The following is a 16,089-nucleotide window of genomic DNA, read 5'->3' as shown; positions in this document are numbered from 1 at the left end:
CGCCCAGTCTCTCCTATCAGTTACCTGGGCAAACACAGCCGACCAATCACAGCCCGCCGTCATGACCTCTGACCGTGAGACTCAGGTATTGCATCAGCTGGCGCGAAAACCCCACGCCGGATCCGGTCTGGATTACGTCTTATAACGCCTTACAAGGAATCTTATCTTGGAAGCTTTTCTTAAGACGTAACTTGATACTAGGTCAAGGTGAATGCAAGAAAAACAGGAAATACAGCATGTCTAGAAGGAATAACACCAAGAAGGACATGCTCAGAACGTGTTTACAAATGCACAAATGCATACTGTAACCGGGAACGGTCCTATTATCCCGACACATTCCCAATCCCGACATAGTTTAGAAAACAAATATTACGCCGCTATGCGTGAGTGCCGAAGGTGATAAGGACAAATTACAATGGACTTATTGAGGCAGGCATCTTAAAAACACCAAACGTCACAATATACAACAACTGACGACCGAAAAATCGGTTTGAACTTCACGCTTATTGAGGGGCTGACGATCGTACGAGCGACTTGCCCGAGAATACACTCAAACGAGTTATACACTCAAACGGCACGAAAACATAACCCTCTTGGCAAAGGTTGCAACAGCTTACGTGCTAAACACGTCCAGCGTCATGGTTGACATTTTACCGACGCTAAGCCAGCCCCGGGCAGTTTAACTTCTAACTTCAAGGGGACCTTGGGAGATCGAACAGATCTCAAGTATCTCTGGAAGTTTTAAGAGTTATGGAAAATATAAGGTGCCATGATAAAGACCCAAAACGTGAAACAAGTGAAAAATGTGAAATTTAATCGTGCGACTATAGACAAGGAGAAATATGATAGTAATAACAAGTCTTTCGACACAGAACATTTTAAGTTAAGATGACTTTGCAAATTTGAAGTCAGGCACCTATCATCAACGAAAGGTTACACAGGTCAAGCACTTACTCTTGATCGCCTGACTTTGTGCTCGGAATATTAATCTTGTCCAGATTTGAAGTTAAATTCTGTGGAAATTGTGGACTTACTGGTGAATGACGTATATATGCTTTAGTAAATGTGATTATTTCTCAGACACCGTCTTGGAAAAACACTCTGCAAATTTGAAGTCAGGCACCTATCATCAACCTATTAAGGTTACACAGTTCAAGCACTTAATCTTGATCGACTGACTTTGTGCTCCGAATATTAATCTTGTCCGGATATTCTGTGGAGATTGTAGACTTACTGATGAATGACGTAAATATGCACTTAAGAAAAGTTGTTTTATTTCCAAGACGCCGTCAGGTGGCTGTCCCATCTTGTAGGCTATGTGGAGGTTTTGCTTACCCGGCTCAAACCATTAGTGTGTGCAGTGTTTGTATTCACGGCAAATTATTTTCTTAAGGTTGTCAGGTAGAAACTTTATGTTTGCTAGGCGAGACAAGTATCCGCAATACAAGGTAAACTGTAAACTGCCGAATGGCATGACCAGTCATCAGTTCTACACTTAAGTGTTAATTTTTCGACTGGAATAGTCACATGCTATAAGTTTACCCATTGTCTGTCCGTCCTCTCATGTTATGTTACATGTACTTGCAATTAGCCCACGGGCAAGAACTTGCAATAAACGTATTATACTACATGTACTAATATTGAGTAAGGGACTAAGGGGTCGTGTCACTCGTATGGCAGTCGTGACGAACATTGTACGATTCAGCATCGACAGAGCAGACTTCTTTGTTTTTTTTCATAATAGTCGTGCGACACATAAGCGATTTAAAACGCCGATATGCAACTTTCAAAAACCTACCTGTCGCTTGCAGTTGATTGTTTCCATCGTAACTCCTGTCAAAATTGCACTGCACAATAACTGATTTATTTGTGCCCATACACGCCGGGACGGACTCTATATAAAAGGTGTGATGGGTTCTTTAACGCCGCTCGAGGTGTGGTTCTCTTCAAACACGGGGTTAATTTTCCATAAGAAGAAATATATATGGCACTACTGGCACGGGAGTACGTGGGGTCCAAACTTCCGATGTTTATGCCACACCAATTCCCTGGCTTGGTGGCATTTTAACAAAGGGTTAGGAAGAGGTCAAGATAAAACCAGATATCTGCATTTGGAGGGAAACTTTCCTCTGACTGTATTCACTCCGCGTGTGCACCGTGCAAACATTGTACAGACCAAGTTTCCCTTCACTCGGATTCAGATTTTGTTTTCATGTTAACTTTCAAGTTCCGCGTTATTTTTCAACTCAGGAAAGCAACAACGTTAACTCACTCTGGCCTGGCCAAAGCCTAAGTCTCAAGTTCACTGCCAGTAAAGTTGTTTTTCCGGCGTTTGTTGCCATCGCCCTGAATGAAGCCACGTGCGGCGCTCATGACGGTACAAAGTCCGCTGCCTCAGTGACGTCACGGCGCAAACTTTGCCTCTTGCATCACGCTGAAAGGAAGTCCCGTGCAGCCGTGGGTAAACATTATGGTACAGATGGCTGAATCACTGAGTAACAACAACAACAGTTACAGGTTTCATTACCGTGCGGATTGAGGGTATTCTCGGGGAAATCGTGGGTGTGTCTTATAAGGTCAGCTGTCCTTTGACAAGGTTGTGGTGTTCTCCAAGCAGATGTATGGATCAGCACCGGTATGCCTAAAACGCAAACTTTGCCTCCCGGAGGCTCTTGCATCACGCTGAGAGGAAGTCCCGTGCAGCCGTGTGTAAACATTATGGTACAAAGTCGGATGGCTGAATCACTAAGTAAAGGTCACATGTTTCATTGCTGTACGGATTGAGGGCATTCTCGGGGCAGGCGTACTCGTACTCGTGTCTTAAAAGGTCAGCTGTCCTTTGACTCGGGACACGGTTGTCTAGGTATTCTCCAAGCAGATGTGAGGATCCAGCGAATTCTGAGTGTTTTACATCTGTTTTTGCAACTTTGCAACTCTTTTCTAACGTTTTATCTTCCAGATTACATACATGCATAATGTGCTTGAAGAGATCCCCAGTGTAACATCCCCAAGTCTATAACTTATGTATATCTAAACTGTGCATCACACTACACACCCTAGACGAGAAGAGTAGGGGTGACCTGGTGTGCTTGGCCAAAAACGCGAGCCGTGGCGAAGCCGCATTGCACTACCACTAGCTACTTGAAAAAGCGTCATGCTTCACCTAAATTGAGGATGCCTTGACAGGAAAAAAAACGTATTATACCATAAAAGTGGGAGTGCTGCACTAGAGGTCTCTTTAAACACACTCTTTAAATGTTAATGGAGGCTATGAGCAGGCTACACTCTCGGTGATTGAACTATTCCTAACACCTGGGGTTGTTCTCCCCTGTATGATCCCCCTGCACTATTGCATCACTCGCGCATTCTGAAACCACCCACGTGCGACTAGAGCTGTGTCAACATAAACAGTGCAAAGTCAGTCCTGGGGTGAGCTTGGATTGCATCATCCTGTTCAGGTTAGGGAACTGTCCAGAGTGTTGCGGTAAGGTGTAGTTTTGTATTAACCTGCTAGGTGGCACTTTTCATACCATGGTAACATCTCAACTCTCTTAACACTGGCTGGAAGATAAATTGTCATACAGTAATAGAAGTTTAGGCCTAAGCAATTAACTTGTTTGGATATGATGCATAGAATAGTGCTGAACTGGAAGATCAACTTGAAAACTAGTCTGTATAACGCAAACTCCAGCTGTCCGGGGATTTCTGTCCCCTCGGCTATGCGGTTACAGGGCGGCAAGCCATTACAGGAGCTTGATTGAGTTGGGGCTACTTGAAAACAGAGTCTGAGAGAAAGTCTGTGCCTTACACAGTTTCAGGGAGTGAATACATGTAGTCGGATGCAACTTTTCCTCCTGACCCTTTGTTCACATTCTAACGTTTTATTCAAAATTCAGAGAAATATCTGAGAATTGAAAAAAATCAATTGATGTGGCCTAAAATGTATCTACTGTTGTAACTTCATCAAGGGGACTAAAAGTTTATTTGTTGGCTTGTGTAAAAAAATAAGTGAAATAAAATGAGTTTTCATGTTTTAATTCTGCACAGTTGATCTTTATACAATCTTTACTTTGGAGTGGGAATGAAGATGTTGCTGGCTCTGTGTTCCTTTAAGTACTCTGCCCCCTTCTCCAGGTACTCCGCTCGCGTGAGGAACATCTGGGCGCTCCTAGAAGGGTCCACAGACATGGACCTGGCTCCTAACCACGGGTCCAGCACCGCGTTTTCTGCGGAGGAATCAGAAAGAAATTTGTTGAAAAGGTTAGATCATCCTAACATCAGAGAAAATGATTCAACTTTCTTTCAACTCAAAAGATGGCAACTCAACTAATTTTGACCAGTTCGCTAGTCTTTCTCGGGATCTTGTGTGTTGGAAGAAAGTTTAAGTATTTTCTGTAATGAACCAAGACAAGAGTAGGGGCGACCCAGTCTGCTTGGTTGAAAACGTGAGCTGTGGCAAGGCCGCTTATGCTAGATAGGAATGTGGGTTACATTTCATTCATTTTTCATACATACCAAAACAGATAAACTTTCCTGATATCACACAAACATGACTTTTCAATCCATTTCCTCACCCAGAAAACTTTTTTTCCAATAGTTAGGACCAACGTACTTGCAGTAAAAACCTGAAATGTAGACTGGAACGGTCTGATGGCCTGGAGTTCCCTCTCCATCCTGGCCTGCAGGTTTGGGTACAGGGTGTTTCCTCCGGTCAGGAACACATTCTGGGGGAAAACAATATATATATTAGACAGAAATTACAAGTAATCGTGTACAAATCTAATAGAAGAACAAAGCTATGTTACATATTCATGCAGTTTCATAAAATGGACTTTTTGATGGGGGTGTTTCTGCCTATTACAAACACCAGCTTCACAGGAACACAACAACAGCTGTTTACACTATAAGGCATAGCCTGTCATAACAAAGTCCTGTAGATGTGTATCTAACCTCTTTTGTTTTAGGTCTGAAGAAGGGGCCCTTGAGATATCTACTATCTATTTTGTCTAGCACTATTGAGGCCCATAAATATCATAAACAATACCTCTTGGAAAGACTACATTTTCAAAGAACCTATACCAGCTTGACTGCATGTCAGCTGAAGTATCTAAAAAAAATCATTCTAGTGACACAAGAAGAGTAATGGATGTCACTCGAAATGTCTGAAAATAAATCTCCAAATTTATCCAGTTTTTGAAACTGATTTCTCTTTAGAGTAGAGTAGAGTAGAGTAGAATTTTCGGTCAGGTAGGACTGTTCCAGTTTAGACCGCTCTTCATTGTTGAATTCCATTTCACTCAACTGTCATGGTGGGTTTGTGTGGATGTTCCAAAGCTCTGTGGTTGTACTTTACAGGGTGAACTTCCATGTACCTGTCGAATCTGGCTTTGAAGGCATTAAATTGTTTACCTGGATGTGAAACCTTCTCACATGTATCTAAAAGAGTTCTCTGACAAACGAGGAGAAAATAAACCTGGAGACTACCTGCATGAGTTTGTCCTGGACATCAGCCGGGTACTTGTTTAGTACATAGTCCATCGTCTCTGTGACTCCTGCCTGGTCCATACCTAACAGGGACGGCTGGAATAACAACTCTGGAACCCTGGGGAACACACAGTACAGCAAACATGTAAAACACTGGTATAACATTACATTAAATTTTGGAAATTTACACCCAAAAATACAATAGAACAAATGTCAACACTCATCGCTTTAAATCTGGAGGTCATAACAAATCTTAGACTCAAATATCCCAAGAACAATACATTTTATGACAGAAATATACCAAACTATAGATACCATGAATTAGAGATATATTTTGGACACACAAAACATTAATGTACATCGTATCACAAGTTAAATTGTTGTAGGGCCTCAAACATTTTTCTCAAGTTTGAGTCTTTGTGCCCTGTTGACCGTTTTCTTCAAAGCTGATCTCAGGGATTCCGCACAAGTTCAAACATATGGTATAATGGCAACCTGTTGAAATAAACGTAGTGTTTGACTGATCATCATCATAGGTGATAGGCTGATACATGTAATATTGACTGACTGATTGACTGATTGGTTGATTGATTGATTGATTGACAGATTGTACCTGCATCTCTCCACCCCCAGGTGCAGCTGGTAATACTCAGCAATGTCAAAGGTCACATCCATGTCCTGGCCATTCCCAAAGTCCCTGAAAAAGTCACAGATGACGTCAGAAAACCACAAAAAATATTTCCTTCGACGTTCAACAATACACTCTCCCTGCAGAGTACATGTAGTTTAGAATCTAGTGGGAAGTAACATACAAATTTGTGTACATACCAAATAAGGGACGAACCTTTCTGGCTTGTAACATAGTACAAAATAAATCAAGCAACCAGATGGATTCTCTAAAGCGTCAGATGTTTCAGATAGCAGCAGCCATCTTTCATCACTTACTGAAGTGTAAGTTGTAATATAAATGAGCTTGTTGTTTATGAAACCTACTTCTCAAAGTCAGGGTCGTGTTCCCTGAGCAGCTGGTCGATCTGGTTCAACCTCTCCTGCTCCTGTTCACTGTCACTGTCACCTTCTTTACTCTGTAATAAACAAACAAACAAACAAACAAAGAAACATGTTACTGTCTCCTTACACTGAAAGCAATTTCCAACAACTTGATTATTTAGCATTGTGTAGATACATTTCCAGCATCAAAAGGTTGGCAGTTCAAATGACAGCCTACCCATTCTTTTTCTGAAACCCAAGACTAAGGCATGCAGTGCGTTTAGAGCACAATACTGCCAATCTTCCCTAAGACGTGAGCATTACTCACGATGGCCTTGTAGACGTTCCAGTCCTCCTCGTTCATGCCGAAGGTGTCCTCCTTCCCGCGTCTCCTCTCACTCTGCGCCAGCTGCGTCAGGATCTTCATTCTCTCCTGTAGGAGACATGACACAATGCAACAAGTTATTGATCTATATCATGGTTTATCAAATCACTCTGGGCCACCTCCGTTAGGATCTTCATTCTCTTCTGCGCAGGACATAAGACATGCCTCACATTTTCAAACACTGATCCATAACACTACAAAATCTAATTCTTCGGACCTCTTCTTGGTTCACTGACAGTTTATTACCCCCTTTTCCCTCCTAGATCTCCTTAGTACCTCCCTACCTGGAGAGCCTGGCTTTTTCTTTAAGACAATTTTTTCTTCCCTTTTGATTCGTCATGATGATCTCCTTGTGCCCATACACCCCAACTGTCTCTAGAATCCCCCATTGTCTCAATCATCATACCCTAAGACTAACCAGTTACTGTCTGTGGACTCCGCCAGAAGAGCTCTTACTAGATCCCCCATTGACTACTCCAGACCCCCCCTGTACCTGAGCAGCTCTAGATCCCCCCTAGACCCCCCTGTACCTGAGCAGCTCTAGATCCCCCCTAGACCCCCCTGTACCTGAGCAGCTCTAGATCCCCCATTGACTACTCCAGACCCCCCCTGTACCTGAGCAGCTCTAGATCCCCCCTAGACCCCCCTGTACCTGAGCAGCTCTAGATCCCCCCTAGACCCCCCTGTACCTGAGCAGCTCTAGACCCCTCTGTACCTGAGCAGCTCTAGACCTCCCTGTACCTGAGCAGCTCTAGATCCCCCCTTGGCTCCCCTAGACCCCCCTGTACCTGAGCAGCTCTAGATCCCCCCTTGGCTCCCCTAGACCCCCCTGTACCTGAGCAGCTCTAGATCCCCCCTTGGCTCCCCTAGACCCCCCTGTACCTGAGCAGCTCTAGATCCCCCCTTGGCTCCCCTAGACCCCCCTGTACCTGAGCAGCTCTAGATCTCCCCTTGACTCCCCTAGACCCTCCTGTACCTGAGCAGCTATAGACCCCCCCTTGACTCCCCTAGACCCCCCTGTACCTCAGAGCAGCATGACTCCCGTAGACCCCCCGTACCTGAGCAGCTCTAGACCCCCCCTCGACCCCCCCTGTACCTGAGCAGCATGACTCTTCCGTTTGGCGACCTCCTGCCTCCTCTGTCTGCGCTGCTGCCGGGTCTCCACGATCTCCTGGCGCTGGCGGCGCAGGTTCCCCACGATGGCCTCCCGCTCCGCACGCTGCTGCTTATCCAGCTCAGGGGTCGCTCGGCTCGGCTGGAGGGAAGGAGGAAATTGGGTTGGATCAGGAACATCCGAGAGAACTGTAGAGTTAGTGCCCGCTTCCAGGGGACAAACACACGGCCGGTCACTCAGGAACTCTAATGAACTTACCCTGCCAGTCTGCCGGACGGTTAGATTTAGAAATAGCCCGGTGCCATCTTTGTTACGGCTCCTGAATGCTGCGAAATGAACTAGTAAAGATCAAATTATCTATTTGATAAGCAAACGGATATAAGATAGACTAACTTTAATGCGGATGTTTTGAAATTGTTTTAATACAATAGTAAGTGATTTTAAATGATTTGTGTAATGTCTTAATGGTGAAAACAAAGTGCAATATGTACAGAGGGCACAATTCAGCCTTTGGCTGCAAAGCCTTTTTATGAATAATAAACCATTTGATTGATAGGAATAGTCTCTGAAAGTCAACCAACCTCTGTAATATGAATCTGTAATATTAACATTGTCTAAAATTGTATTGACTTGAAGTGTCCTAATTTGTATGCAGTATTGACCTCACTGAAGGCAGTGCTAGGTCACATAGCAAACCATTCATGTTCAGAAATAGACAAAGAATAGATCAACAGAAATGAATAAATCAATGACCCAGCTACTATGAGATTCTCCTTGTGGGCAAAAAGGAAAGGTTGTAGTGAAAGGTTGTACATGTAGTGTCAAAGGCTATAATTATATGGTTACCAGGTCTTTAGAACTCCTCACCTGCCCTTGCTCTCGCTGCCGCATCTTCCTCTGGGGGTTACGTTTAAGGGTTACAGTGTCAAAGGTTAAAAGGTTGCCAAAGGTCATGAGAACTCCTCACCTGCCCCTCCTCCGGCTGCAGCATCTTCTCCTTGGTCCTCTGGATGGAGAGGCTGAGCTTGTTGATGGCGACTTGCAGCTCATTGGCCGAGGAGAAGCCGCACTCCTCCAGCGCCCTCAGGAAGGAGTCATCGTCATCGTCCTCCATCAACTCCTGGATGCTGAGCAGCTGCTGGAGCTTCTCCTGCTCTGCTGCAAGCTGGGGGCAAAGGTCAAAGGTAAGATGTCAAAGGTTACAATACAACATCCTCCGTCAGCTCCTGGGTGCTGTCAAAGTCCACTGATATGGTTGCTAAAAGTGTATTTCACATACTCATGTACTTAGATGGCACTACTGCTTGAGGCAAAGTGTGAAGGTCCTGAGGTGAGAGGCCAGAGTTTAAGAGGTTAAAGTTCACCTTCTGCTCCCTCCTCTTGGCGTTGATCTCCTGCAGCCTGCGGCCGGCCTGCTGCTTCCTCTTCTCCTTGTCCTCCGCGCTGACGGAGCTGGTGGGGAGGGGGGTGAAGGGCAGCTGGATCTTGTGCACGTTCCTGTGGTAGTAGCTCAGGTCCGACCATCTCTGCAGCTCATCCATGTAGTCTACTGCAATGTAGCCATGGTCGTACAGCAGCTCCTGCAGGGACAGAGGGTAAAGGTCATGAGGGCAGAGGTTAAAGATTAAATATTGTGCACGTTCCTGTGGTAGTAGCTCAGGTTCGTCAATCTCTCTTCTGCATGTAGTCTACTGTGATGTGGCCTGTAGGGGGCAGAGAGTTAAAGGAGTAAGGGGAGAGGTCAAAGGTTAAAAGTTGAGTTTTCTCATGTACTATTGATCAATCAATCAATCAATCAATCAATCAATAAGTGTCTTCCTCACCTCTGATCGTGTGAGAGTGATGGCGGCGAAGTGTGCGGGGTACTTGAGCTGGAACAGGCGGTGCATGTAACCGGTCGCCTGCCAGCCGCCCAGGTTGATCCGCTTGCAGTTGGCTGCATCGAGCCTGCTGCCCACCAGGGGGAGTATGTGAGTGGTGTGGAACCCGGAACAGACCAACATCGCATGGTCCAAGGCTGGAAATAACATCATCCATTACATATCAAGATAAAGCATTTCCTAATGTGGGGGATAGGTGTGGGCTCGAATAAAGTTCTAAACGGGAACTATACGCGGCTACAGCCTCTTTTCTGAAGATGTGGCGTGAGTGTGTACGGTTGGTTTGAGGTTGCCCACTACTACTGCCAAGATAAAGCATTTCCTAATGTTTGGACAATGATAATTTCAAAATATTGTTCCAAAGACGTCTTCTTGTTCTATGCAAGATCACAGTTGAAAGATAAGTTAAGATCATCTACAAACCTCCTCAATGGTTAGGTATTTGAATAATGTTAAAATCTTACCAAAAACAAACTAGACAAGATCAGAATTCAACATTCTAGGATGAAAACTCCCCCACCTGCTTTAGGCCTGTTGTGGTGCAGACTGAACAGTGCGTCCACCCCATACGCCACCTTGGGCACACGGTAACACTCAAACAGCAGCTCGGACATGTCTGAGGGAGACAAAACATTTGCAGCAACTTAGCTTAAACCTCAGCCTGGTCAACAACACATTTTGTTAATTCATGAGGAATAAACCTGTACACAGAAGGGCAGGTAATTTATTCGGTTTTTGGTAGGTTAATGCTTTATGCTAATCTCCAAGTAGCTTCTAGCCACCTCCTATAGTTTGGGGGCGGTTTGCTACGGAAACAGGCAGCTAGCCTACAGTAGGAAAATGTCTAACTCACTATTTTGCCTTCCAACATCTACTTGAAGAGGATTTAATCTTGCGGCCTAGTGCCAGGCAAAGCTTTGGCTACTGCTTTAATGAATAGCTATGTGTCAACAAAACGGTCGGTTACATATCTTAAACTTTCTTACACACTACAATACCAACTCTGTCTGCAGTAGTAGGGTTATACTAACTCTGTCTGCAGTAGTAGGGTTATACTAACTCTGTCTGCAGTAGTTGGGTTATACTAACTCTGTCTGCAGTAGTTGGGTTATACTAACTCTGTCTGCAGTAGTTGGGTTATACTAACTCTGTCTGCAGTAGTAGGGTTATACTAACTCTGTCTGCAGTAGTTGGGTTATACTAACTCTGTCTGCAGTAGTTGGGTTATACTAACTCTGTCTGCAGTAGTTGGGTTATACTAACTCTGTCTGCAGTAGTTGGGTTATACTAACTCTGTCTGCAGTAGTAGGGTTATACTAACTCTGTCTGCAGTAGTTGGGTTATACTAACTCTGTCTGCAGTAGTTGGGTTATACTAACTCTGTCTGCAGTAGTAGGGTTATACTAACTCTGTCTGCAGTAGTTGGGTTATACTAACTCTGTCTGCAGTAGTTGGGGTTATACTAACTCTGTCTGCAGTAGTTGGGTTATACTAACTCTGTCTGCAGTAGTAGGGTTATACTAACTCTGTCTGCAGTAGTTGGGTTATACTAACTCTGTCTGCAGTAGTTGGGTTATACTAACTCTGTCTGCAGTAGTAGGGTTATACTAACTCTGTCTGCAGTAGTTGGGTTATACTAACTCTGTCTGCAGTAGTTGGGTTATACTAACTCTGTCTGCAGTAGTTGGGTTATACTAACTCTGTCTGCAGTAGTTGGGTTATACTAACTCTGTCTGCAGTAGTTGGGTTATACTAACTCTGTCTGCAGTAGTTGGGTTATACTAACTCTGTCTGCAGTAGTAGGGTTATACTAACTCTGTCTGCAGTAGTTGGGTTATACTAACTCTGTCTGCAGTAGTTGGGTTATACTAACTCTGTCTGCAGTAGTTGGGGTTGCAGACTGCCTCCGTCATGACGACCGGATGTTCCACACACCCCTCCGTACTGATGCCCAGGTGGCTGAACAGGTAGTCAAACATCTGCTCCTGCAGGAGGACATGGAAGAAAAAAATTGTTGCAAGATGATGATGATGATGATGATGATGAATGGTTTATTAAAAATAAATCCCTCGCAGCCAATTCGGCTGAATTGCGGATTATACAATGTTTAAAATTCATTTCTGTATAACATGGCAACATTATTACATAAACACATGGCAACATTATTATATAAAAGTCCGTGATAAACAGACAATTGGTTTTGCATTAGCAGAATCTAAAATATACTTCTAGTATTTTTTTTTTACAAAATGAGCATACACTTAAAAGCCTCGGTAATATATAAGAAGTTAAGCATTAAGAAGTCGAACAATGTAGGATATGGGAGAGTTCTTAAGTCTGTCTGTTCTGCATTTGATAGGTCGATATTTGTCCCTGTTTCTAGTGGGTCTATCGTGACAGTCAGATCCCTTTGGTGCAGCATTGATGAACTATGTGCTTCTAACTGAGTTCCGAACTTCAGACACAGTTTCTGCCTGCGGTCTGAGAGCAATGGCAGGTTTAAGTCTTTCCTGGCTTGTTTATAGCTGGTAAACCGCCTTCCGAGTATTGTCCGAACTGCTCTCCGTTGAACTGCTTCGATCTTGTCCGACTGTGCACAGGTGAGCCCCGGATGCCAGACTGGCGCGCAGTATTCCAGTAGTGGTCGTACAAAGGATGTAAATATGGTGACAAGGTCCTCGGTGGGAAGGTTGAAATGTTTAAGTTTCCGGAAGAAGAAAAGGCGTCCGTTAGCTTTCCCTACCATTCTGGTAACCTGTGTCTCCCACTTCAAGTCTCTCTGCAGCCACACTCCCAACAGGCACGTGACTGGCACAACCTCAAGGGGGGATCCATTTATTGTGAGTGTTGGTGGTGGGGGTGGGCATTTCATAAAGCAAAAAGTGATGACTTTACACTTGTCTGGGTTGAGTAACATATGGTTGTCACCACACCATCCAGAGAAACTGTCCAGCTCGTTCTGCATTAATGACGGCTTGAGGTCGTGACGCGATTCAGTCATAGACAGATCATCAACATATTTACAGTGATGAATCAGCGTGTCCCTCATCGCATCATCGAAAACTACGAGGAAAATCAACGGGCCCAGCAGTGTTCCTTGTGGCACTGAACAGGTAAGTACTTCCCAGTCCGAGAGATGCCCTCCATAACGAACTCTTTGCCATCGATGGCTAAGAAAGTCGCAGACCCACTGGATTAGACTCCCCCTCACACCAAGTCGTAATAACTTCTGGATGGCTAACGTATGGTCTATCCTATCGAATGCTTTCGAAAAGTCTGTCATTACCATTGTGCAAATGTTCTTGACCTTTTCAGATTCCCTGCAGAGAAAGTCTAACAAACTGACTAGGTACAGTGTTGTAGAGCGACCTTTCAAGCAACCAAACTGCTGTTGGCTAGGGCTGCACTTACATCTTCTAAGATCCATTTAGTGACGAAGGATTCCGCTACCTTGGCGAGTTGAGAGGTAAGAGAAACTGGTCTCAGTTTGTCAACTGATGGGGGATGTGACTTGGGTAAGGGCACGACTGTGGCGTCTTTCCATACTTGAGGGACGTACCCTTCATTGAAAGAAGCATTCATAATATCTGTGACCGGGTAACTTATTTCAAAAGCAAATTCTTTCAATATCCTAGCGCTCAACTGATCAGGCCCTGACGCCTTTCCGGCTTTCAGTCTGCGCAGACGGTTGTAGGTATCCCATATGTTCACCTCAGGTGGGCATGACTGTACGGGCCTGTATGCTGGTAACAGTTCCGGATCCAGTGGCGGTCTTCCCTTACTAGTCACGACAAAAGCCAATTGTAATGTTTTTGCAATAAATCTAAAATTGTTTCAATCTACCAAACTAGCCCTTCATACTTTGGTAATCTATTCCACTTTTACAGTTTACAGAACATGAAAATAAAAGTAAAAGCAGTATTACAGTTCTTTGTTTACAATCACAATCATGTCGAGAACCCTCTTAAAGCATGCCTTCTTCAGGATCTAAGTCAAGATCGTTCCTAAATTAATGAAATCCATTAATGAATTCCTAATTAGGCTAATCTCCAACAAAAAGAATTTATTTGCAAATCCATTCTGAATTTAATGTTTAGTTCTTCCCTTCAGTAAATCACAACCTCTGGTGAAAAAAAAGTTGCGGTAGGATCTAAGTTACTCTAAGGTCTAAGCTAAGGTCTTCTCTTCTCTTGAGGTAGCCTGCGTAGTCCAGTGGTTATCGATCTTGCCTCTGAAACTAGAAGCCCGGGTTCGATCCCGGCTGTGTCGCTCACCCGACATGCACGCTACCGGGAAGGGTCGCAGTCCTTAGGACTGGATGTTAAGCCGTGGCCTACTGTTCATTGTGTTTGTCAAAAAGAGCTTGGGGAATTTCCCCGGTACAATGAACCTGTAAATACTGTATATAGCATCTGTCTTCTCTCTCACGACCAGTGGAAGATTAGCTCATCTGTTCATTGAGTTCATTTGAGCTAAACTGGTTCGAGATCACTTTCACTTTCCTTTCTTCCTCACCTGCATGTCGTAGTGTGTGACCACCTGTCCGTCAAACTGAGTCTTGAGCAGCCACCTCACCACCTCGATGTTACTGATGTCGTTCCCGATCTGCACGTCTGTCTCCTTCTTACCGCGCCCCTTCGCCATCACGTTCTTAAAGATGAGCCGGGGCTCCTTGTCCGACGCCCAGCCAGCCTTGCACTGGTAGGAGCCTGAAGACACAAGTAGGAACGAAATCAGGATACTTAGGGACCTGTTAATACAAATATTCAATCCCTTCCATCAGGACTTCTTCAACTTAAAGATAACTTACAGTTCCTTGTCTGACAACCAACCACCCTTGGTTATACTGGAGATTTTAAAAAGATACAGAAAAGAGTTGAAGAAAAGTTTCAAGTTGAAGCTTTCCTTCAAGAAATCACTGAAGCAACAACTAGTCACTGATGAAAGACGGATGCTGTCTGAAATGTCTGACCGTTTCCAAATTTTATCATTAGCCTTGCACTGGTAGGAGCCTAAAGACACAAGTAGGACTGGTCAAATCCTTTCTTACAGGATGCTTAGGGTCCAACTTCTTTACCAAAAGACCTGGGAATACAAATGTACAATCCCTTCCATTATCACTTCTTCAACTTGAAGATGACACACGTGTACAGTTCCTTGTCTAAAACACAACCATCCTTATACTGGAGATAAAAGATACAGATAAGAGTTGAAAAAAAAAAATAGAAATTTGCAAGTTGAAGCTTTCTTTCAAACAAGCGACTAAAATCAACAAGCAACAGTAAATTTCTCTACGAACTAGTTACTGACGAAAGACAGCAGATGCTAACCGTTTCCAATTTTTTCCAAATTTTATCTGATTGCTTGAGTAACCGTTACTTAATGCATGATCCATGTCTGAGTGGTTGGGTGAAGCAGCTCAAGCAGAACACTTTCACTTTTACAGACTTCTGTGAAACTTTGACTATCCACTAATTTCATACTTAATCTACTGACATGACTTCCCTGCCCTTTTACATACACGTATCTAAGAGTCAAAAGAAACTTTATCCTAAGAAGTCCACTAACTCCTAGCGTTCCTACTCACCATTGTCAATAATGAGCGGAGTCTTCCCTCCCCTGAGGGATTCTGGGTAGGTGAAGAAGGAGTCAGGCTGAGTCTTGACGTCCTTGAAGGTGAAAACGTTCACGGCCTTGGGGTGATCTGGCTCTGGTGGGGGACAGGAATTATTCGGACAAAAATTATGGTTTAAATCTCTGGTTTGAAATAGATGAGTATTAAAAACCACAAGACATGATTAACTTGATCATTACTTCAGTTTTCTTGTCTTATTTGAATTTTGGTCTAGGATGAAATTTCATCACCATAAACTTGCATATATTTAGTTTCTGTTCGATTCTACGACTGATATCCGTGTATCTGATGGTACTTTTGTTGATATGCATGCCCCCCCCCCCCCCATCATACAAACAAAACATCATGTATAATCCCAATCGTTACTTCTAGAAATAAATCAAACTAGTCAGACATGTGAACAGTTATCTTAACTTCCTCTTATATGTACAACAAAGTATATGAACAACATAAACAGGCTAAATCTAACAAAATATCGTCCCAAACACCAACCCTGGTTCGTAGCTGCCGCCATGACGGTCCGGGTCAGGTCAGAGGTTAGAGGTCAGTACAACAATGGCTGCCAGGTGGACGTTTCCAGATTTCCGGAGAAACTTGTTAT

General features: G+C 43.9%; 1 protein-coding gene across 1 annotated transcript; it reads right to left on the bottom strand.

The window, feature by feature from the left end:
- Positions 1–4,013: 4,013 nt before the first annotated feature.
- LOC136442262 (actin-related protein 5-like) lies at positions 4,014–16,066 on the bottom strand. Its single transcript, XM_066439029.1, has 15 exons — positions 15,981–16,066; positions 15,441–15,563; positions 14,369–14,562; positions 11,727–11,838; positions 10,374–10,469; positions 9,797–9,990; positions 9,338–9,553; positions 8,941–9,138; positions 7,956–8,114; positions 6,803–6,907; positions 6,478–6,569; positions 6,098–6,181; positions 5,485–5,602; positions 4,613–4,724; positions 4,014–4,226 (listed from the first exon to the last, which is right to left on the bottom strand). Exons 1-15 carry the CDS (start codon positions 16,000–16,002, stop codon positions 4,066–4,068), a joined length of 1,986 nt encoding a protein of 661 aa, XP_066295126.1. The 5' UTR covers positions 16,003–16,066; the 3' UTR covers positions 4,014–4,065.
- Between the last annotated feature and the right edge of the window lie 23 nt (positions 16,067–16,089).

This window comes from Branchiostoma lanceolatum, chromosome 9, assembly GCF_035083965.1.
Source record: "Branchiostoma lanceolatum isolate klBraLanc5 chromosome 9, klBraLanc5.hap2, whole genome shotgun sequence".
NCBI lineage: Eukaryota > Metazoa > Chordata > Leptocardii > Amphioxiformes > Branchiostomatidae > Branchiostoma > Branchiostoma lanceolatum.
Note: the sequence above shows the minus strand (reverse complement) of the source record. Positions and strands in the feature narration are given on the sequence as shown.